Source organism: Bubalus bubalis, chromosome 2 (genome assembly GCF_019923935.1).
Source record: "Bubalus bubalis isolate 160015118507 breed Murrah chromosome 2, NDDB_SH_1, whole genome shotgun sequence".
NCBI lineage: Eukaryota > Metazoa > Chordata > Mammalia > Artiodactyla > Bovidae > Bubalus > Bubalus bubalis.
The window spans coordinates 132,105,698-132,128,282 of NC_059158.1; the positions used below are offsets into that span (position 1 = coordinate 132,105,698).

At 40.7% G+C, this 22,585-nt stretch overlaps 1 protein-coding gene across 7 annotated transcripts in view; it reads left to right on the forward strand.

Annotated features, from left to right (window-relative positions):
- MYO1B (myosin IB) overlaps positions 1–22,585 on the forward strand; it is a 201,828-nt gene that overhangs the window by 96,538 nt on the left and 82,705 nt on the right. For all 7 annotated transcript variants that reach the window (XM_006069448.4, XM_044936636.2, XM_044936637.2 and 4 more), the window contains 2 exons: positions 2,366–2,460; positions 19,291–19,395. In XM_006069448.4, coding sequence (XP_006069510.1) covers positions 2,366–2,460; positions 19,291–19,395 — 200 coding nt within the window. The remainder of the gene's footprint in view (positions 1–2,365; positions 2,461–19,290; positions 19,396–22,585) is intronic.

Below are 22,585 nucleotides of genomic sequence, written 5' to 3' on the forward strand. Positions count from 1 at the left end.
TAACTTATATGCAGAGTACATCATGAGAAACGCTGGGCTGGAAGAAGAACAAGCTGGAATCAAGATTGCCAGGAGAAATATCAATAACCTCAGATATGCAGATGACACCACCCTTATGGCAGAAAGTGAAGAGGAACTAAAAAGCCTCTTGATGAAAGTGAAAGAGGAGTGTGAAAAAGTTGGCTTAAAGTTCAACATTCAGAAAACGAAGATCATGGCATCTGGTCCCATCACTTCATGGCAGATAGATGGGGAAACAGTGGAAACAGTGTCAGATTTTATTTTTCTGGGCTCCAAAATCACTGCAGATGGTGACTGCAGCCATGAAATTAAAAGACTCTTACTCCTTGGAAGGAAAGTTATGACCAACCTCGACAGCATATTCAAAAGCAGAGACATAACTTTGCCAACAAAGGTCCGTCTAGTTAAGGCTATGCTTTTTCCTGTGGTCATGTATGGATGTGAGAGTTGGACTGTGAAGAAAGCTGAGCATTGAAGAATTGATGCTTCTGAACTGTGGTGTTGGAGAAGACTCTTGAGAATCCCTTGGACTGCAAGGAGATTCAACCAGTCCATTCTAAAGGAGATCAGTCCTGGGTGTTCTTTGGAAGGACTGATGCTAAAGCTGAAACTCCAATACTTTGGGCACCTCATGTGAAGAGTTGACTCACTGGAAAAGACTCTGATGCTGGGAGGGATTGGGGGCAGGAGGAGAAGGGGACGACAGAGGATGAGATGGCTGGATGGCATCACCGACTCGATGGACATGAGTTTGAGGAAACTCTGGGAGTTGGTCATGAACAGGGAGGCCTGGCGTGCTGCAATTCATGGGGTCGCAAAGAGTCGAACACAACTGAGCGACTGAACTGAACTAAACTGAATAATATATTCATAGTGGTTTCATTGTGAGACTTAGAATCCTTAAATGCAAAGGGCCTGGGGCCCATGCTGGTGCAGGGTAAATGTTGGTGTTTTAGCTCCAATTACTCTCTGGTTACTATCTGGTCCTGCCCCTCTTCTGTTTACAGTCCCCTTGGGTGGCTCCATTCTCCTGATCTGGAGTCTGCTCATCTCTCTGGGCTTCCTTGGTGGCTCAGATGGTAAAGCATTTGCCTGCAAGGTGGGAGACCTGGATTCAATCCCTGGGTCAGGAAGATCCTCTGGAGAAGGAAATGGCAACCCACTCCAGTACTCTTGCCTGGAAAATTCCATGGATGGAAGAGCCTGGTAGGCTACAGTCCATGGGACATGACTGAGCAACTTCACTTCATCTCTCTAGTGCATTTCTCCTCAGGCCTTGCCTTTCAGCAACATGCAACTGCTCATACCCCTTAGCCCACCTCTAGGATATTTTGGCCTTTGTTTTTGCCTCAAAGCCCTTTGTCTTGCTCATTAATTCTTTAGGACTGTTTTTTCCACCCCTTAAGATACTCCAGCTCCAATCCTCACCCTACTGAGGGCCCTGTCTGGTTCTGCAATGTTTTGCATATATCTTTTTCCTTGCACTTATCTATTCTCTATTTGTATCTCTCCTCTACTTTTGGCTGAAAACTCATCAGAGAAGGGCTGAATCTTAATTATCTTTGCATTCCTAGCATGTTCTTCACATTAGGTAGACTCAAAATAAATGAATTAGAAGAGCAGCTTTACCTATTTTAAGACAACATCATATTGTCAAAATTATTCTTCAGTTAGCTAGAGGGGGTCAGAATTTACCTTGTTAGTTGATTTTGCAGAGGGGAAGGTTGACATGAGAGCTTACTGGATAGGGGGCCCTTTGTCATCATGGAGCCCAAGACTGGGCAAGAACCATGGCAACCTACAGGACCACCTGCCATTGGTGGATCTCATAGTTTCAACCGTTTTCTTTGTGAAGGTGGTAGTTCTGTTTTTAGTTTTGCGATGGTAGTATCAGCTATTTAATATTTGATAACATTTTCTAACGTTTGAAAAACTTTTTTCTCAGTGTTTTGAGACTCCAGTGTATCATCCTGGAAATACCAACATTATCCAGTTGTGGACATGTGTTGTAAATTTTTTTCTTGGTTCTCTTAGTTGCCCAGATTTTAATAAAGTAAGCTGTAAATATAGTATGTGGGTTAAATAAAGCATATCTTTATGGTGTACAGTACATCAATACCATTTTAGTTAATAGGGAATGCATAGGAGAAGATAACTTGGGCCACAAAGAATAAATAACTTTATTTATTTACTTGAAGAAATTGAAGAAAAACAATGTGATATTTCTGTTTTCTATCTGAAACATATCAGTGGCCCTTAAAAAGCCTGTTATATCTGGTAAACGAATAATAATGAGCTGAATTGTAAGGACTTTTTTTTTTTTTTTTTCCATTATCCCCTGCAGCTTTGCCCTGTCAGATGAAGCATACAGATCCCTAAGAGATCAAGATAAAGACCAGTGTATTCTGATTACTGGGGAAAGCGGAGCAGGAAAAACAGGTAAGGTCACTACCTGACAACTTCCTTTCTCCTCTAAGAAGGTGAACCGTGGACAGGATGGTGTAAGCAAAGTGGGCTCATTAGCATGAAGCTTACAGGGCTTCTTTGCAGGAAGGCCAGTTGTTAAGATCCTGGAGTGTTTTCCAGGAAGAACTTGCCTCATCTCTCACGTGAAGGAACAGGCACCTATCAAAAGGGGTTCCAGCCAATGCGGGAGTCAATTCCTGGATTCCAGACCTCTAGTGTAGTTTCTGAGTACTTCAGGGTCTTTGACCTTTCCTCCAAGACACCAGAATCTGTAAAGTCTTACCTCTTCCCTAAGGAATAATTATTTGAGTTTAGGGAGACCACAACCGCAAGCTTACCTCTGCTTAAATGTGAGGGAAGGCCCCAAGAAATGCTGGATTTCACTCCAGAGAAGCCTTCCTCTGGGTCTTCCCTGGTGCCCCAGTGGCTAAGACTCTAAGCTCCAGTGCAGGAGGCCCAGGTTCGCTCCCTGGTCAGGGAACTTGATCCCACGTGTCACAACTAAAGATCCCATATGGCGCAACTAAGACCCAGTGCAGCCAAATAAAAAATAATACTAGTAAATATTAAAAAACTATTTGAAAAAAAGATAAGTCTTCCTCTGAAGCCTGAAGAATTGAGATTTCTGTATGTATTTTTAGACAGGTTGGCAACCTCCCCATAAAACAACCCCTCAAATGGAGGGATTATGCTTTGTTTCTCGTGCTTTTAATAAAAACGATTTGTGTCATTGATGGTCTTGAGTGAGAATGTGCTTTTACAGGTGGTGCCCAGCTACCTGGAAAAGGTTCAGAAGAGCTGTGCTGTCTGAGTCAGTCAGACTTGGACAGGTTAGGACTGCTTTTGTCAGTGGGTTTCTTTGATGGAACTGATGAGTCCATGAAAGAGGAGGATGATATTTTCATAACTGTTTCATCTCTAAGATGTTCTTGTTTTATAGATAAGACTCTTTTAATTGGTAATTTTTACTTGTTTGCCAGAGTGGGATTTAAATGTTTCCACTTTGCTTGGCTAATTAGTTATCAGATTAATAACTTTGATTTCCTGAAGATCAAAAGAAGAAAATCCCCCGTGGATGTTTCAGTCGCCTGACTGCATCCATTCTGTTCATCAGCCCTTAGTTAGATCTGTGCTTTCATGAGGAGTGCCTCTTCCCTATTCCCTAGAGTAGCTGAAGAAAGAACGATTAGATCAGTGTGTCCAGCTCCCTTCCTAGAGCCTTTGAACACACAGTGCGCTGTTTCTTTTGGTTGTGCGGGTTCTAGGCTCTGGGTGGACAGAAATGGAGGGGGAAAGTCCAGCATGTGAGAATCTTAGGTAACAGAGAGCATAGTCTCATATAGACCATCTACTGTAGGGTCCTCCCAGCAACAGCAGAGTCTGTTAGAAGGCTCACCATTCTGTATGGTGGCCTATGGGCTTTGTCACAGAGGTTTGGCTAACAAAGTTCTTCCTTACCTAGAGATGAATTCTGCCTCTTTGTATTCCTCTTTACTCAGTAGACTGGAACCTTACCAAGTAAGTCTGCTTGCTCTTCTGCAGGACAGTCGCTTAATTATTTGAAGTCATCTGTATTATCAGTTAAGAGAGTGTCACAGTGAGTCTCAGATTATGCAGTTGCCTCCTAAACTGTATATGCCAGTCAGTTCCTCTTACCCGGTCTCCCAGCTTACACATCCAGTACCTGCTTGTCATGTCTAAGTGAGTCTCTAAGAGACATCTCAGACTAAGCATGCCTCAAACTGAACTCTTGATTTCATCCTCCTACCCAAACTTCCTGATCTCAATAAATGGGACCACCTGTCAACCTAGTTTCTCAAGCTAGAGATGTTAAAGTCACCCTTGATGTTTTCTTTTCCTGTATTGTCCACATGAATTCCATTTTCTATCAGCCCTACCTCTAAAATACATCTCATGCCAAACTCTTTCTTCCTTTTCTTTGTGTCCACCTGGAGACTCTAGTTAGAGCAAGCCACCGATCCTTTTTTCCTTTGAGGACTGTTTGTAGCAATATCTAACAGGTCTCTTTCCCCCTTATGCTTGCCTGCAGAAAGATACCAGAATGATCTGTAAAACTGAAAACTGGATTAAAGCCTTGGCCTGTTTAATTTTTTTCTTTTTTTTTGAGTTACCTTCTTTTGTGTCTATGTGGTGAGAACTTTTAAAATCTACTCTCTTAGCAACTTGTAAGAATACAATACAGTGTTAACTCTAGACCCTATGCTATACATTAGATTCCTAGCACTTCATCTTATAACTGAAAGTGTGTACCTTTTGACCACATGTCTTCATTTCCCCTTTCTCCCCCAAACCAACAATCTACTCTTTGATTCTATGAGGTTTTTTTTTTTTAAGATTCCATGTATAAGCAAGATCATACAGTATTTGTCTTTCTCTGTCTGACTTACTTCAGTGAGTATAATGCCTTCACAGTTCATCCATGTTGTCACAAGGGGCAGGATTTCCTCCCTTTTTTTTTAGCTGAACAATATTCAATTGTATATATACAACACATTTTCTTTATTCATTCATCCATAGACAGACACTTTGTTTCCATGTATTGACTATTGTAAATAATGCTTCAAGGAACATGGGAGTGCAGATATCTCTTCAACCTAGTAATTTTATTTACTTTGGATATATACCCAGAAGTGGTTTTGCTGAATCATACGGTAGTCCTGTTTTTTTTTTTTAATTTTTCAGGAACCTCCATACTATTTTCCATAGTGGCTGTACCAATTTACATTCCCACCAATAGTGGCACAAGGATTCCCTTTTCTCCACATCCTCTCCAACACTTAGGTTTTGTGTGTATGTGTTTGTTTTATACATATATTAGCTATTCTGATAGGTGTGAGGTGATACCTCATTGTGGTTTTGATTTGAATTTCTCTGGTGATTGATGGTGTTGAGTATCTTTTCATATGCCTGTTGACCCTCTGTATGTCTTTGGGAAAATGTCTATTCAGGTCTTCTACTCACTTTTTAATCAGATTATTTAGGTTTTTTGAGGGATTAAGTTGTATGAACTGTTTATGTATTTTGGATATTAACCCCTAATTGGTCATATTATTTACAGATATTTTCTCCCATTTAGTATGTTGCCTTCCATTTTGTTAATCATTTCTTTTGCTGTGCAGAAGCTTTTTGGTCTGATGTAATCCCATTTGTTTATTTTTGCTTATGTTGTTTGTGCTTTGTGTGTCATATCCAAAAAATCATTGCCAAGACCAGTGTCTAATAAGAGTTTTCTCCTTTGTTTCCTTTTAGATGTTTCACAGTTGCAGGTCTTGCACTTAAATTTTCAATTCCAGTTTGAGTTAATTTTTGTGAGTGGTAATTAAGTTTTGTCAGTTTCATTCTACTTCATGTCACATGCTTTTTCCAGATTTGTTGAGATGATCACATGATCTTAACCTTTTATTCTATTCGCTGTGTTACATGTATTAACTGTGAGGTATTGTGTGTATTGATTTGCATATGTTGGATCATCCTTGCGTTCCAAGGACAAAGCCCACTTGATCATTGTGTATGAACCTGTTGAATTCAGTTTGCTAGTATTTTACTGAGGATTTGACATTTACATTTATCAAGGATATTGACCTGTAGTTTTCTTTCCTTGTAGTATCCTTATCTGACTTTGGTATCAGGGTAATGTTGGCCTGCTAAAATGAGTTTGGAAGTGTTACCTCTTCTTTGTTTTACAAGAGTTTGAGACAGTTCTGGTGTTTTTATTTTGGGGTTTTTGATTACTGATTCACTCTCCCTAATAGTAATTGGTCTCTTCAGATTTTCTAGTCATAATTCTAGAAACTTGTCCATTTCTTCTAGGTTGTCTAATTTGTTGGCATATGACTGTCCAGAGTAGTCTCTTATGATCCTTTATTTTTGTGGTATTTGTTGATACCTCTTTCATTTATAATTTTATTTATTTGAACTCTCTTTTTTTCCTTGGTTAGTCTAGATAAAGTTTTGCCAATTTGGTTTATTTTTTTGAAGAACCAACTCAATTTTCTGTTGCTTTCCTGTTCTCTATTTTATTTATGCTCTAATCTTTATTGTTTCCTCAAAAAACTGTATCTTCTGCTAAGGTTGGGCTTAGTTCTTACTTTTCTACTTTTTTGAGGTGTAATATTAGGTTGTTTATTTGAGATATTTCTTTACTCTTGATGTATGCATTTATAGCTATAAAATTTCCTCTTGGAACTACTTTTGCTGTATCTCATCAGTTTTAGTGTATTTTTCCATTTTTGTTGCCTCAAGGTATTTTTTTAATATAAAGTTTTCATTGCACGAAATAGTTTTTATTGCGCTAAAATATAAGCCTAACCCAGAAGATTCTGCTTGACCTAGCCCCTACCTGCTTCTGTATCTTCCCCTCATTGTTTCCCCTACCCCAATGGCAGCTCACGTTACTATTCATTGAAGGGTTTGCTTTTCGCTGTGTGTTGTCAGTATATATTGTAAAGAGTCATTATATTGAGTTTCCCACCCTTTTTTAGATCATTCATTTGAACTCTGGGTATGGGCTCTTACCTCTGTTCACTCAGAAATTTGTGAAATCTTTCACTATTTAGGATTCCTTCTTCCCAGTAAGAACTTTAGGAGGAATTGATATCTTGGGAGAAAGTTTTTGCTCTTTCACTGCCACTAACCTTTCTTTCATTGTGAAACAGAATTTAATTCTTAAAAGCAGTACCACTTCTTGTTTGTTTCCAGGTTGGGCAGTGAAAGTGGTGGCAAGGCCAGTTAAAAGCTGCGTCCCTTGACAGAGTCATTGGTGGTGATGATGTCTCATGTCACCTATCCCCACCCCAGTCATTTTGATGGTATCTACCAGCCTATTCATTTCACATTTGTTTCCTTTTTAAGGCATAAAGGAGGAAGAGATGAAAATATTCCTAAGCCTATTAATTTTCTTTTAGATTTTTACTCATTCTTCATCATGTTTTTATAATTTTTTGAGTATCTGATTATTTCAGTTTGTTACTACGTGAGTCATCAGAAGTGGATTGTGGTCACTGGTTTGATTGGCGTGGGCCAGCTCTTCATCTCCTCTGGAACATATATCCCCTCATGAGCCATGTTAGTATATGACCTCCTCCTTCTCAGAGAGTTGTAAACCACCTGCTTCCTCCTGGTGCAGAATTCTGTTTCCTGGTTGGGCTTGTGTCCCTTCCTTATTGAGAGAGGGAGTAGAGGTTGCTGTTACTGTTTCATGGGGTGGACATTCATTCTTTCTGTGAAAAACAGAAACACCTTATTCCTCTAGTGGAAATCTAGTGGCACATCGAGTTCATTCTTCTTTTCTATATTTTTCTCTTCTCTTGACATTTTTCTACTTGATAACTTGTCCTCTTGGTTTCAGTGTCCCATTCACTGCTTGAGATCTTATCGTCTTCCCTAGATTTAGTCCTTCTCGCCCTCCTTTACCCTCTCATAAGCTGAAGAATGGACACCTGCTTCACAGGGTCATTGCCACCTCCTCTGCTGGAAAGCTTTGTTTACAGGCGCTGCTTCCCGTGGGAGGTTGAAGGAGGGTACCACCTTTAGTCATATTGTCAAACCTTCCACTGGGAAGCACCAGCTTCTTCACTCGCCCAAACTGTTGCTGATCAATAAATACCAGAAGAAATCGAAGAAGACATAGAAAGGTTCCCAACTTACAGTTTTAGTTTCAACAGACAAGGTACCAGATTGCTGCAAAAACTTCTCTCAAAGTCTGTTCTCATGTGTAGACAGACCAATAGCTGTTCGTGGACAGATCAGCTTTTGAGTAGTGCTGGTCCTTGAACCATACTTTGAGTAGCGCTGTCCAAAAGTCACTTGGAACATTTGTGTTGTTTTTGAGCTACTGTGCTTCCTAGATCTGGTGAGGCTTCACTTATCCATCACATTGAACTCCTGGTGCTGGGTGGTGGGCACTATTCCTAAGAGCTCTGTTTGTAAAGATCCACTCAGCTATACTCTTTGGTGACTGCTTAGCCCTTCCTTTCACTTATAGATTCCAAAAGCGTCTCCTGCCTCTCCATCTCCATAGAGACAGTTAGTGTTTTACTTACTTATTCCCATCTTTTTCCACTTTTCTTTCCTTTTGAAAGTAGTGACACAGAAATTGTTTCAAATTGCATTAAGGTTTTGATTGTCATTAGGTTATAGTTTTGAGTAAAGGTTGAAATGATGGAAAATAATACAGGGATTGTAGCACAGTGTGTGAGGCTTTTCTAGAGGGGGTTTAATCTCAGTTTTGTGGGGAAGAGGAATGCCAGGCCATTTTTTGAATGTCACGTTATCTTATTCACCAAAATTTTTTTGAGTACATGTAGTTAGTAGCATTTTTATATCACCTAATGAATGAAAGAAGAAGAGAGCTAACATTTATTGAGGGCCTGGAATGTGCTCTGTACTTATACAGTATCTCTTTTCAGTGAGAGTTTTTACTTAATAGCATATACAGAACCATCATGCAGTATCAGAGGGCTCATTTTATAAGAAGTAATTAACTTAATGAGGTTGTAAACCTCTCTTGGCAGATGATGATGTTATTGGTCTTAAACATTGGAGACACTCTTACACTGTAGGGTCGTATAATGAGAGCTCCCAGGGAGAGGTGTAAACTCTGAATCCTTTGGGGTCCTATTTAATTCATTACTGCTGTGCTAAATAAAAAATTCATCATGCCTCATAAAAGTGCCCAACTATTTCTAGGCAGTGAACTCACAATCCACTATCAGGAATACAAATAGTTTGTGGAGAGCCATTCAAGCACTGATGGGGGCAGGGAGGCAGAACATGAGGGAACCATCATAACTGCATTTTTCCAAGGACATCAGAGTAAACTGTGGGCCTGAGAAGATGATCCTGATATAAGAAAGCTTTATAAATTATTTGGCTTCTAATTTTACAGTTACATCAGTTTCTAGGAACTCTGCAGTCATCTGCTACAAGAGTTGTGAAGCCTGCCCTGCTCGTTAAGACCCTTGGTTCTGAACCCCAGATGACCTTGCACTGCTTTGTATCTGTGATAGTTTTCTGACTTGGTCGCAACAGAGATGTGACTGACTTTTTGTAGCCTAAACATCCACGAGCGTTTTACAATGCTGGCTATCTCCACATGGACACAAAAGAGCTACGCAAGCTCAAGGCCAAAATGCCCTGAGCTAGGTTTTCTTTCTTCCTCATGTGAGCGAGGTCTTTCATGACTCGTGTGTTTTATATGAATTATCAGAGATTTTGTGGCCAACTTTCAGAGGCAACGCAGCTTCTTTTTAATTGTGTTTCAGTACAAACATTTCCAGTCACGATTCCTCTTGGAGCAGAGGCAGTGTTTTTCATTGCAAGACCCTTGCTTTTGATTGGGGCAGTTCACAGCTGCCTGTCTGGCCAGTTTGGATGTGCTGCAGCTGGGTTATTTTGTAGCACTGCAGACTCGGCTACTAAAAAGGCTGTTCTTCTATGTTGCAGAGTCCTTGTTTCACTGTTTACAAACATGGCTTGCTTGATTTAGGCAGTCATACTCTTTCGGTCACTGAACTACCAGACCTGTTCAGTCCCTAGAAAACCTTGGGTGCTTTAGCCAAGGAAATAGAGAGGTGTGTAAGTAGATAAATGTATCAGTATTGGGTGTATAAGTGTATGGATATCTCTATGCTATGTGACATATGTAACAGGGTTTATATGATGTGTATGTGACATACGATGATACTTATATTGGGTTCCATAAGATGTTATTGAAAAAAAACAAATGAATTTTTTTGGCCAACCTAGCTATCTGTTAATGCATGCTTGGGTACTTGTTAACTCCTGGATAAATTTATTAGTTCTGAAAAAAAAAAGATCCTCAGAATAAGCCTTGCTTATGTTCATACCTTTCTTCCCTGACACAGTGACTGAATCCATGTGGAGCCTGCTCATTTACATGTATGGGTCTTCCCTTGTAGTTCAGTTCAGTTCAGTTGCTCAGTTGTGTCCGACTCTTTGCAACCCCATGAACCGCAGCACGCCAGGCCTGCCTGTCCATCACCAACACCCGGAGTCCACCCAAACCCGTGTCCATTGAGTCGGTGATGCCACCCAACCATCTCATCCTCTGTCATCCCCTTCTCCTCCTGCCCTCAGTCTTTCCCAGAATCGGGGTCTTTTCCAATGAATCAGCTCTTCGCATGAGGTGGCCAAAGTATTGGAGTTTCAGCTTCAACATCAGTCCTTCCAATGAACACCCAGGACCGATCTCCTTTAGGATGGACTGGTTGGATCTCCTTGCAGTCCAAGGGAATCTCAAAAGTTTTCTCCAACAGCACAGTTCAAAAGCATCAATTCTTCACACTCAGCTTTCTTTGTAGTCCAACTCTCACATCCACACATGACCATTGGAAAAACCATAGCCTTGACTAGACGGACCTTTGTTGGCAAAGTAATATCTCTGCTTTTTAACATGCTCTCTAGGTTGGTCATAACTTTCCTTCCAAGGAGTAAGTGTCTTTTAATTTCATGGCTGCAGTCACCATCTGCAGTGATTTTGGAGCCCAGAAAAATAAAGTCAGCTACTGTTTCCGCTGTTACCCTATCTATTTGCCATGAAGTGATGGGACCGGATGCCATGAACTTAGTTTTCTGAATGTTGAGCTTTAAGCCAACTTTTTCACTCTCCTCTTTCATTTTCATCAAGAGGCCCTTTAGTTCTTCTTCACTTTCTTCCATAAGGGTGGTGTCATCTGCATACCTGAGGTTATTGATATTTCTCCCGGCAATCTTGATTCCAGCTTGTGTTTCTTCCAGTCCAGCGTTTCTCATGATGTACTCTGCATATAAGTTAAATAAACAGAGTGACAATATACAGCCTTGACAAACTCCTTTTCCTATTTGGAACCAGTCTGTTGTTCCATATCCAGTTCTAACTGTTGCTTCCTGACCTGCATACAGGTTTCTCAAGAGGCAGGTCAGGTGGTCTGGTATTCCCATCTCTTTCAGAATTTTCCACAGTTTATTGTGATCCACACAGTCAAAAGCTTTGGCATAGTCAATAAAGCAGAAATAGATGTTTTTCTGGAACTCTCTTGTTTTTTCATGATCCATCGGATATTGACAATTTGATCTCTGGTTCCTCTGCCTTTTTTAAAACCAGCTTGAACATCAGGAAGTTTATGGTTCACATATTGCTGAAGCCTGGCTTGGAGAATTTTGAGCATTACTTAACTAGCGTGTGAGAGGAGTGCAATTGTGCAGTAGTTTGAGCATTCTTTGGCATTGCCTTTCTTTGGGATTGAATTGTAGATCAGTTGGTCAAAGAATCTACCTGCAATTCAGGAGACCCAGGTTCAGTTCCTGGGTCAGGAAGATCCTCTGGAGAAGGAAATGGCAACCCACTCCAGTATTCTTGCCTGGAGAATCCCATGGCCAGAGGAGCCTTGCAGGCTACAGTCCATGGGGTCACAAGAGTTGGACATGACTTAGCGACTAAACTACCACCACCACCAGTAAACTACCACCACCACCAGTGTGCTTGCCTGAAGAATCCCATGGACAGGGGAGCCTCATAGGCTATAGTACATGGAGTTGCAAAGAGTTGGATGTGACTGAGTGACTAATACTATAATGAGATTCCCATCCTTTTGTCGTCATGGTTGCAAATCTCATTGTTTTCTGTTTATCAAGCACCTATAGCTATTTTGCAATGTTTTCTTACATAAAAATATTATTATATATGAATTTATATGATTACCTGTTGGGCTTCCCAGGTGGCTCAGTGGTAAAGAATCTGCCTGCCGTTGCAGGAGCCGCAGGAGACATGCGTTAGATCAGATCCCTGGGTCAGAAAGAGCCTCTGGGGGAAGAAATGGCCAACCCACTCTCAAATCCTTGCCTGGGAAATCCCATGGACAGAGGAGCCTGGCAGGCAACAGTCCATGGGGTTGCAAATGAGTTGGACATGACTTAGTTCTAAACAACATGATTACATATTATGTAATTCTACAATGACATACAATAGATACTATTCACAACACAGTGCAAGGTATCAGAGTATACAGAGTTGAATTAGTTATCATTATTACCTTAACAAGTAAGAATTTCTAGAATCATAAGGTGTCACCTATAACCCATTTCCATTCTTTGTAGAAATGAATTCTGATCTAGATATTTTGATCTAGAAATGTTTTGTTATAGGACATTTGTCCATTAGTGTACATTGTCTGGATAACGTTCAATGTTCTGCTATTCTCTGGTGAGAAGATATTTTGACATCGAAGACTTCATATTTTATTTGTCTGACTCAGTACATTTTAAAATTTAATTTACGTTCAAATGTGTATGTGTACATAAATCTACACATGTAAAGTATCTATGAGTTAGAGAAAATGATGAACTAGAATCAGTTGTAAGCAGTGCTGTTATGTTTTGCTAATTTTAAATGTCAATGTTCTTATATCTAGAACAGCAGTGCTTTTCAGAACTATGAGTACACATTCAGTTCAGTTCAGTTCAATTCAGTCATTCAGTCATGTCCAACTCTTTGTGACCCCATGAATCGCAGCACGCCAGGCCTCGCTGTCCATCACCAATTCCCGGAGTTCACTCAGACTCAGGTCCATTGAGTCAGTGATGCCATCCAGCCATCTCATCCTCTGTCGTCCCCTTCTCCTCCTGCCCCCAATCCCTCCCAGCATCAGAGTCTTTTCCAATGAGTCAACTCTTCGCATGACGTGGCCAAAGTACTGGAGTTTCAGCTTTAGCATCATTCCTTCCAAAGAAATCCCAGGGCTGATCTCCTTCAGAATGGACTGGTTGGATGTCCTTGCAGTCTAAGGGACTCTCAAGAGTCTTCTCCAACACCACAGTTCAAAAGCATCAATTCTTCGGCACTCAGCCTTCTTCATAGTCCAACTCTCCCATGCATACATGACCACAGGAAAAACCATAGCCTTGACTAGATGGAACTTTGTTGGCAAAGTAATGTCTCTACTTTTCAATATGCTATATAGGTTGGTCATAACTTTCCTTCCAAGGAGTAAGAGTCTTTAATTTCATGGCTGCAGTCACCATCTGCGGTGATATTGGAGCCCAAAAAAATAAAGTCAGCTACTGTTTCCACTGTTTCCCTATCTATTTCCCATGAAGTAATGGGATCGGATGCCATGATCTTCGTTTTCTGAATGTTGAGCTTTAAGCCAACTTTTTCACTCTCTACTTGCACTTTCATCAAGAGGCTTTTGAGTTCCTCTTCACTTTCTGCCATAAGGCTAGTGTCATCTGTATATCTGAGGTTATTGATATCTCTCCCGGCAATCTTGATTCCTGCTTGTGCTTCATCCAGTCCAGCGTTTCTCATGATGTACTCTGCATATAAGTTAAATAAGCAGGGTGATAATATACAGCCTTGACGTACTCCTTTTCCTATTTGGAACCAGTCTGTTGTTCCATGTCCAGTTCTAACTGTTGCTTCCTGACCTGCATACAGATTTCTCAAGAGGCAGGTCAGGTGGTCTGGTATTCCCATCTCTTTCAAAATTTTCCGCAGTTTATTGTGATCCACACAGTCAAAGGCTTTGGCATAGTCAATAAAGCAGAAATAGATGTTTTTCTGGAACTCTCTTGCTTTTTCCATGATCCAGCGGATATTGGCAATTTGATCTCTGGTTCCTCTGCCTTTTCTAAAACCAGCTTGAATATCAGGATTTTCGTGGTTCACATATTGCTGAAGCCTGGCTTGGAGAATTTTGAGCATTACTTTACTAGCATGTGAGATGAGTGCAGTTGTGCGGTAGTTTGAGCATTCTTTGGCGTTGCCTTTCTTTGGGATTGGAATGAAAACTGACCTTTTCCAGTCCTGTGGCCACTGCTGAGTTTTCCAAATTTGCTGGCATATTGAGTGCAGCACTTTCACAGCATCATCTTTCAGGATTTGAAATAGCTCAACTGAAATAGCTCACCTCCACTAGCTTTGTTCGTACTGATGCTTTCTAAGGCTCACTTGACTTCACATTCCAGGATGTCTGGCTCTAGGTCAGTGATCACACCATCATGATTATCTGGGTTGTGAAGATCTTTTTTGTACAGTTCTTCTGTGTATTCTTGCCACCTCTTCTTAATATCTCCTGCTTTTGTGAGGTCCATACCATTTCTGTCCTTTATTGAGCCCATCTTTGCCTGAAATGTTCCCTTGGTATCTCTGATTTTCTTGAAGAGATCTCTAGTCTTTTCCATTCTATTGTTTTCCTCTATTTCTTTGCATTGGTCCCTGAGGAAGGCTTTCTTTTCTCTTGTTGCTATTCTTTGGAACTCTGCATTCAGATGCTTATATCTTTCCTTTTCTCCTTTGCTTTTCACTTCTCTTCTTTTCACAGCTATTTTGCTTTTTTGCATTTCTTTTCCATGGGGATGGTCTTGATCCCTGTCTCCTGTACAATGTCACGAACCTCATTCCATAGTTCATCAGACACTCTGTCTATCAGATCTAGGCCCTTAAATCTATTTCTCACTTCCACTATATAATCATAAGGGATTTGATTTAGGTCATACCTGAATGGCTAGTACATAATTAAGAATACCCTTTTTTTTTTGTCCTAAATAGAACCCTTTTATATTTTTACAGCAAACATGCAAGACATTGTCACTGAGAGTATGATTAGTGGATTAATGCATTCATTTTACTCAAAAGTATAATCTTGGAAAAGGCTTACTGTTTTATGTTGTGGTTGCCGAGGTCATGCTTAGTTGGTTCCGGTGACAGTTAACATGTTTCAAAAATTGGGCTTCGTAGTATCGAGGAGGATGATAATTTAATTCTTGATTCTCCTCAGAAATGTAATATTTTTCATTTGTAGACGTGATTACATAAAGTTTTGATTTAGATAAATATCTAAATATTTGAATAAAGATCTAAATTTATTTGAACTTTAGCATAGAAGAGCCAAAGGAAATGAAGCAGAAAGTCTCATGAGATAGCTATTATTTCTTGTTTCCAGCATGGCGAAATATAATGAACACAGTCTCTAAACTACCTTGGACCTTGCCACTTGTCCTACAGGTTTACTTATTTTCTCTAAAGTAGTCGACTCTCTTGTGAACTACTGGAGTTAAAGATCAAGTATTATGTCAGGAAAAAAATAATAAGAGTAGTCTCTTTTAGACAATGAGGCTTTATTTGGAGGAAATTACCGTTAATCCCAGCTTCCAAAAATGATTTATTAAAATGAGCCCAGTAGTAGAATTACTGAAGATAGTTGAGAATCTGAACATAGAAACTTGTTAACAACTTAGAAGGATCTTGGAAGTATATTAAAAAATTATATTTGAATTACTTAAATAGATTTTAAAATTAATAAAACTGATTCCTAATTTCAACTTAAGTTAACCTCATCATGATATCTCAGTAGATATTGTGGGTTTACATACAGTTTTAACAGCCATATGATGTCAGTCCAATCCAAATTCCAAAAAATCTGCTACTGGTGCCTTTTTAAAATAGATTTCACCCCAAGAGAATTTGATACTATTTCGTTCAGGCCATTAAAAGATCTCTGGGAGGTCAAATCAGTTCTTCCAGCTACCAAAGAGTTCTCATTCTTGGTTGATGTCCCTTCCTCCCTCTGCTCCCACACACATGGGCACACACACACACGCATGCATGCACACACACACACAGCAGTTTGTCCCTGGTGTCAATCCTGGACTCGAACAGGATTTTCAGAGAACTGGGTGTAGCCATGTAACTGAGGTTTGAGGTTTTGCTGCAGTGAGGTCCATAATCACTGAAATAAGCAAAATAGCCTGGCCTGGACTTTTAATATTTCTTGTTAGTTTACCTAAAAGAAAACCTACCTTTCCATCTGAAGTGTGTGTGTGTGTGTGTGTGTGTGTGTGTGTGTTTACCACTACCTGGAACAGTTCTTTTACCTGTAAATGCTTCCATTCTTCTAGTAGAATAATGAGTAGAGGGCCGGAAATTCAAGTCAGGAAGAGTATAGATAATACATGTGAGAGTGTAGGTGGGGATGGGGAGCAAAGAATGCTGTTGAGAAAGCAGGATGATGAGAAAGCAAGCCTGGAGGTGAATGGTTTAAGAGGCCACACCATAAGGTTGGAATGCGTGGGTGATTCAGGAGAGTTGGCCCACAGTTGGGAGATCAGATAGCACAGGACGTCAGGAGTTTGCTGGGAGGGCTGTCTCACCTGACTTTGAAAGCCAGAGAGCCTAGAAACAAAGTATTTCAAAGTGACAGAAGAAGAGTTCCAGTGTGGACTGGTGGGCATAGGGAAATGTGGCACCCAAAAGTGAAATGAAAGGTAATAATATAAACTTTTGTCCATGACTGAGGCCAGGTTGCCCTGATGGAGCAACAAAAGTGTGTCCATACGGTTCACTTGCCTTTACACAGTTAAACCTTGAGCGCAATGGGAAATGTGGTTCAGGAACTAGACAGGATGGAGGATGTGTTAAGGGACAGTGCCCTCTGGAAGGAGGGTATTGCAAAAATACAAGACTGATAGTTCTCATTTACAGTCTTTAAGAGGAGACAGCAGAAATCACCCATCACAGACCACCAGAGAACCTGTTTGGACTCGTTCTCGTTACACAAATTGGAGGCAGCATTAATTCCAACCATTGAAGAAGTACCCCGCCTCCCACCACCGTCCTCAGGGCTCCATTGAGATTGTCTGCTTCCTCAGCACTGTATCTGCTAGCACTCCCTTGAGGACTCTGTGGGACCTGCGTGGATTCCTGGTGCTCTGTGGCTCCTGTTACTAGATGATGCTTTGGGTTTGTGTGTAGGCCCTGAAGCACGTGTTGGCGAATGCACCCAAGGTCATATTCCAGTCATTCATTTCTTCACATGAAGATGTGGGAAATGGGCTGGAAGTTACCTGTATATGTCCTCATGAGATTGATCCCCTTACACCCATAGGTAGGGGTCCTGCCACTCACACCTGGGGAAGGCTCTCCTGCCCTCCAACAGTGGCACCAGAGCAAAGAACTTGCAAGAAAGTAAGATTTGGGGAGATAGGTTTTTCTTCTTGACTGCCCAAATGTGGGTCCTTGTGTTATTTTGCTGACATTTACTGGTTGAGTGTTTACCAGATCCTGATTTATGGAACATTAGAACTGGGATAGTTCGAAAGAAATTCGATAGCAAATAAATTTGGGAAATGGTGCGTTCTTAATCTTTTTCCAGACTTCCCCAATGCACATGCTCCTCTAAGAAGCCATGTAATAAGGAAACCTGTTTCACTTAACCTAACTCACTGTGCCCCAAATTAATTTGACTTTGGACTTCATTTTCCCTTTACATCTATTTCCATTCCTTGGAATAATATGAAAAGGATCAGTTTTTTGGAAGTAGATGCTGTGAAGAGACATGTACTGATTGGGGAAGGATAAAACCAGATTTGGTCCACCTTACCAGTTTCAGCTGGGCTTCCCACGTGGCTCAGTGAGAAAGAATCTGCCTGCCATTGTAGGAGATGCAGGAGATGTGGGTTTGATCCCTGGATTAGGAAGATCCTCTAGAGGAGGAAATGGCAACCCACTCCAATTTCTTGCCTGGAGAATTCCTTGGACAGAGGAGCCTGGGTGGGCTACAGTCCATGGGGTCACAAAGAGTGGGACACAACTGAGCACTCATGCAAAAAAAGCACCAGTTTGAGCAAAGAGTTCTTTGTATGCCTCTGGTGGCCTGCGTTTTTTAGCAGAGAACTTTCTACTAGTGAAGTCTATGAAAGTAACTAAAAGGTTCCCTGGAAAGTCTGTATTTCTTGTATTCAAATCCTTAAGATTAGCTGCTTAGATTTTTAATTGATTTGAAGAGTAATTAGTCTGATTGTAAGCAGGCCAATTTGATTTAGAAAGTATTTTTGAAGAGAGGCAGTTCTTTTAAACCTCAAAAATACATTTGGTAAAGACACCCAGGTTATCAAGTTCATTTTGATTTGAATCACCTATGTATAATATAGTAATTGTATATAAACAATTGCTTTTAAAAATTAATTTTTTATTGAGGTATACTTGATTTACAATGTGTTTCAGGAATATAGCAAAGTGATTTAGTTATATGTATATATTTATACACACACAATTCTTTTTAAGATTTTTTTTCCCATATAGGTTATTATAAAATATTGAATATAGTACCCTGTGCTATACCATAGGTCCTTGTTGTTTATCTGTACTTTTGCCTGGACAGTCCCATGGACGGAGGAGCCTGGTGGGCTGCAGTCCATGGGGTCGCTGGAGTCAGACACGACTGAGTGACTTCACTTTCCCTTTTCACTTTCATGCATTGGAAGGGGAAATGGCAGCCCACTCCAGTGTTCTTGCCTGGAGAATCCCAGGGACGGGGGAACCTGGGGGGCTGCCGTCTATGGGGTCGCACAGAGTCAGTCGGACACGACTGAAACGACTTAGCAGCAGCAGCAGCAGCAGCAGCAGCAGTGTGAATTATGGTTTTTTTCTGGGTATATGCCCAGGACTGGAATTGCTGGATTATATGTGGTAGCTCTATTTTAAGTTTTTTAAGAAACAATTACTTTAAGATAGTCCTGAGATCTTGTTGGCTGTGTTTACTCAGCCAATTTTTTAGCAACTCAGTGATAACCCTTAAGCACAGTTCCTGTTACATCTAAATCAGTGATATATCCGAATAGAAAGCATGAATATTTTAAAAGGTTTCCAAAACATTCTTTGCTCCCAGGAAGTGCAGGCTTTTGAAAACACTATTAGTGCATATTCTCGCCCAGATCTCTTCACCCCAAAATTAAAAAAAAAGTTTATCGGCTTATTTTATTAACATGGCTTGTTTTCATCCACAGAGGCCAGCAAGCTTGTTATGTCCTACGTGGCAGCTGTTTGTGGAAAAGGAGCAGAAGTTAATCAAGTCAAGGAACAGCTTTTACAGTCCAACCCAGTTCTGGAAGGTAGGATTGGGGTGTATATTGGTTCAGTGTGACTTGAACAGTCAATCCAGTTTTCAGGGCACTTCAGGCACCTGGAGGTAGCCTAGGAGGGCAGAGGGAAGAGGAGAGTCAGGCCCAGACCTGCTGAGCAAAGTAGCATGCCTTAGGAACTCGGGGCTGCATGAACTTGAAGGAGGGAACACTTTGCTTGACTAAAGGAGCTCTCCCACTTGCAGTCACTTTTTTCCCTCTCAGTTTTTGTTTGAATTACTTAAATGTTGCTTAATAATAATCAATTGCTGTTTGCATTTGACTTGACAGCTGGGAGAAACTTAGTGAAAAAGAGTAATGTGAGGGCAGTGCTATTTTATTCAGAATAACACCCATGGCTGGTGATTTCTGTTGTCAGGGAAACCAAGGCTATGTCAGAGAAACATTTAAGGACCAGTTTCTAAGGGTTACAGAAAGCCTAAACTTGACTTTATTCTCTGGTTGGCCATCTGGGTCAATCAGCTGGGGCTGCCATAACAAAGTACCACAGACTGGGTGGCTTAAACATCAGAAATCTATTTTCTCACACTTGTGGAGGCTCCGAAGTCTAAGATCACCTGCTGCTAAGGTAGGTGTTCTTCTGAAGCCTCTTGGTTTGTAAGCAGCTACCATCCTGCTGTGTGCTCACATGACCTCTTCTTTGTGTGTGTATGTGGGAGGAGGAGGGGGATGATGGGTGGTTGGGGGCTGGCTCATAATCTTATCTGATTATCTCCTAGAGGCCCATCTCCAATACCATTACACTGGGGATTAGGGCTTCCAACATGTGAAGTTGGAGAGAGGGAAGGACATAAACATTTAGTCCATAATACCATCAGGAAACCAAGCCAAGGATAAGTCCCCTTCTACCATGGAGGTTGGCATAAACCATCAGCATAAGCCATCCATATGTTGAAATCAGTAAATGAAAGCCTGTCTCTGTTGATGGAAGGCCCACTGCATTGCTTTATACTGTAAGCATACCTGTATTGTCATTTGACACAGCTGTTAGGATAGAATAGGTTTCTCAGCCAGGGCATTGACAATTTGAACTGGGTAAGTCTTTGATGTGGAAGGCTGTCCTGTACCTTGTAGGACGTTTAGCAGCATCTCTGATCTCCACCCACTGGGTGCCAGTTGCACCCCTGCCTCTAGTTGTTACCATTGAAAATGTTTCTGGACATTGCCAGCTGTCCCCTGTGGGGGTCAAGACAACTCCTGGTCAGAAGTTCTGGTCTCAAAAGAGTAGTTTGGTTCAACTGTTTGTTCAGAGTCATGGAAGGTCAAGATTTAACATGGATTAAAGCAGAGCTGCTTTTGGAGGGAGAACCTCGCCTCACCCTGCCCCAACCCAGTATGGAGAAACAGAGCCCTGCCCATTGTCTCTGTTACTCAGGCCTAGTCCCTCCATCCACTTTATTACACCGTATACATCTTTATCCCCCAGATAGTGAAATAAAACTCATGGAAGTACTTTGCATGTGAGAAACAAAGGCCAAAACATCTATTACATTGTTACTGATCTTTCTTTCCCTTCAGTACCTTAACAGATAAAGACGCTACGATAGAAAGCACTATATCTTCTTCTTATTCCAGTATTATGACTTTTTGTTTATTCTTTTGCTTTTAAGTTAGGATGCTATACATGTGTGATATTTCTGTAGATGCTTATTTTAAGAATGCTGAGATCTAGCGGAGAAACACTGTGGAATGCTATAGCTCGCATCTGTGATTAGAATTTGACTCTTTATTTGATGGTATTTGAAATGAGGCCTCAGTGCAGGAAATGGGAGAAATGTCCAATGTAGGCATGTATTATATTTTATGGGAATGCTTTACTTTTTAACTGGAGTTGCAACTGTAAATGACCACTTAGAACAATGAACTTAAAAAAACAATCGAGGAATGTGTCTCGAGTGTTCTATAATAGAACACTTGTTTTTGCTTCTGAGGCTTACAATAAAAGACTTTAGTGTTTAGAGCTATGTTTAGTAATATGCAACTCAGAGTTGTTTGATGAAAAGATGGTCTATGGCTTGCAAATGGCACCCTGAATAAAGTTTCTTGAAGCAATTCCTTCACTTGCCCTTGACCTTCAAACCACAATAAACTCTCCTTTATGTGTCAGCATCTTGTGCTAGACTTTGGGGCTGTGCATATTAGTTAATTTGGCATCCCTGCGTGTTCTCCCCTGCCACAAAGATCTAGCCTATGAAAACATGGAAAAGTTATGGTGTTCATGATGACTAGGTCAACACTCACCATTAGCAAGGTTACATATATCAAAGCCCTTTAGCTGGTGGTGGACATGGGATAAGCATCCTTCAGCAAGCATCCTTTTTTGAGTGTTTTTCATGTGCAGGTTTCTTTACTCAATACAGCATCTCAGCTTATTTACTATCAAAAAGAGAATTTGTTGTCAGGGACCATGAAGCCATACCCATTCCAGTGGAATCTCTGAATCAAAGGACTTGCCTGGTGTGACTTTGTAAATTTTGTCTTAACTGAGCAGGAACCAACTACTTTTTTTTTTTTTTTTTAACAATCAAAAACATAAAAATACTGACTAACATGAAATATAACAGTGGGTTTGGTTATTGATTATCCACAGTGAACTCTCCACATTTTGATCAGACAATTGCTTCCAAAACTTGGACCATCTTTTAGCCTGCCTTGAGAACCCCATGAACAGTATGAAAAGGCAAAATGATAGGATACTGAAAGAGGAACTCCCCAGGTCAGTAGGTGCCCAATATGCTACTGGAGATCAGTGGAGAAATAACTCCAGAAAGCATGAAGGGATGGAGCCAAAGCAAAAACAATACCCAGTTGTGGATGTGACTGGTGATAGAAGCAAGGTCCGATGCTGTAAAGAGCAATATTGCATAGGAACCTGGAATGTCAGGTCCATGAATCAAGGCAAATTGGAAGTGGTCAAACAGGAGATGGCAAGAGTGAATGTCGACATTCTAGGAATCAGTGAACTAAAATGGACTGGAATGGGTGAATTTAACTCAGATGACCATTATATCTACAACTGCGGGCAGGAATCCCTCAGAAGAAATGGAGTAGCCATCGTGGTCAACAAAAGAGTTTGAAATGCAGTACTTGGATGCAATCTCAAAAACGACAGAATGATCTCTGTTTGTTTCCCAGGCAAACCATTCAATATCACAGTAAT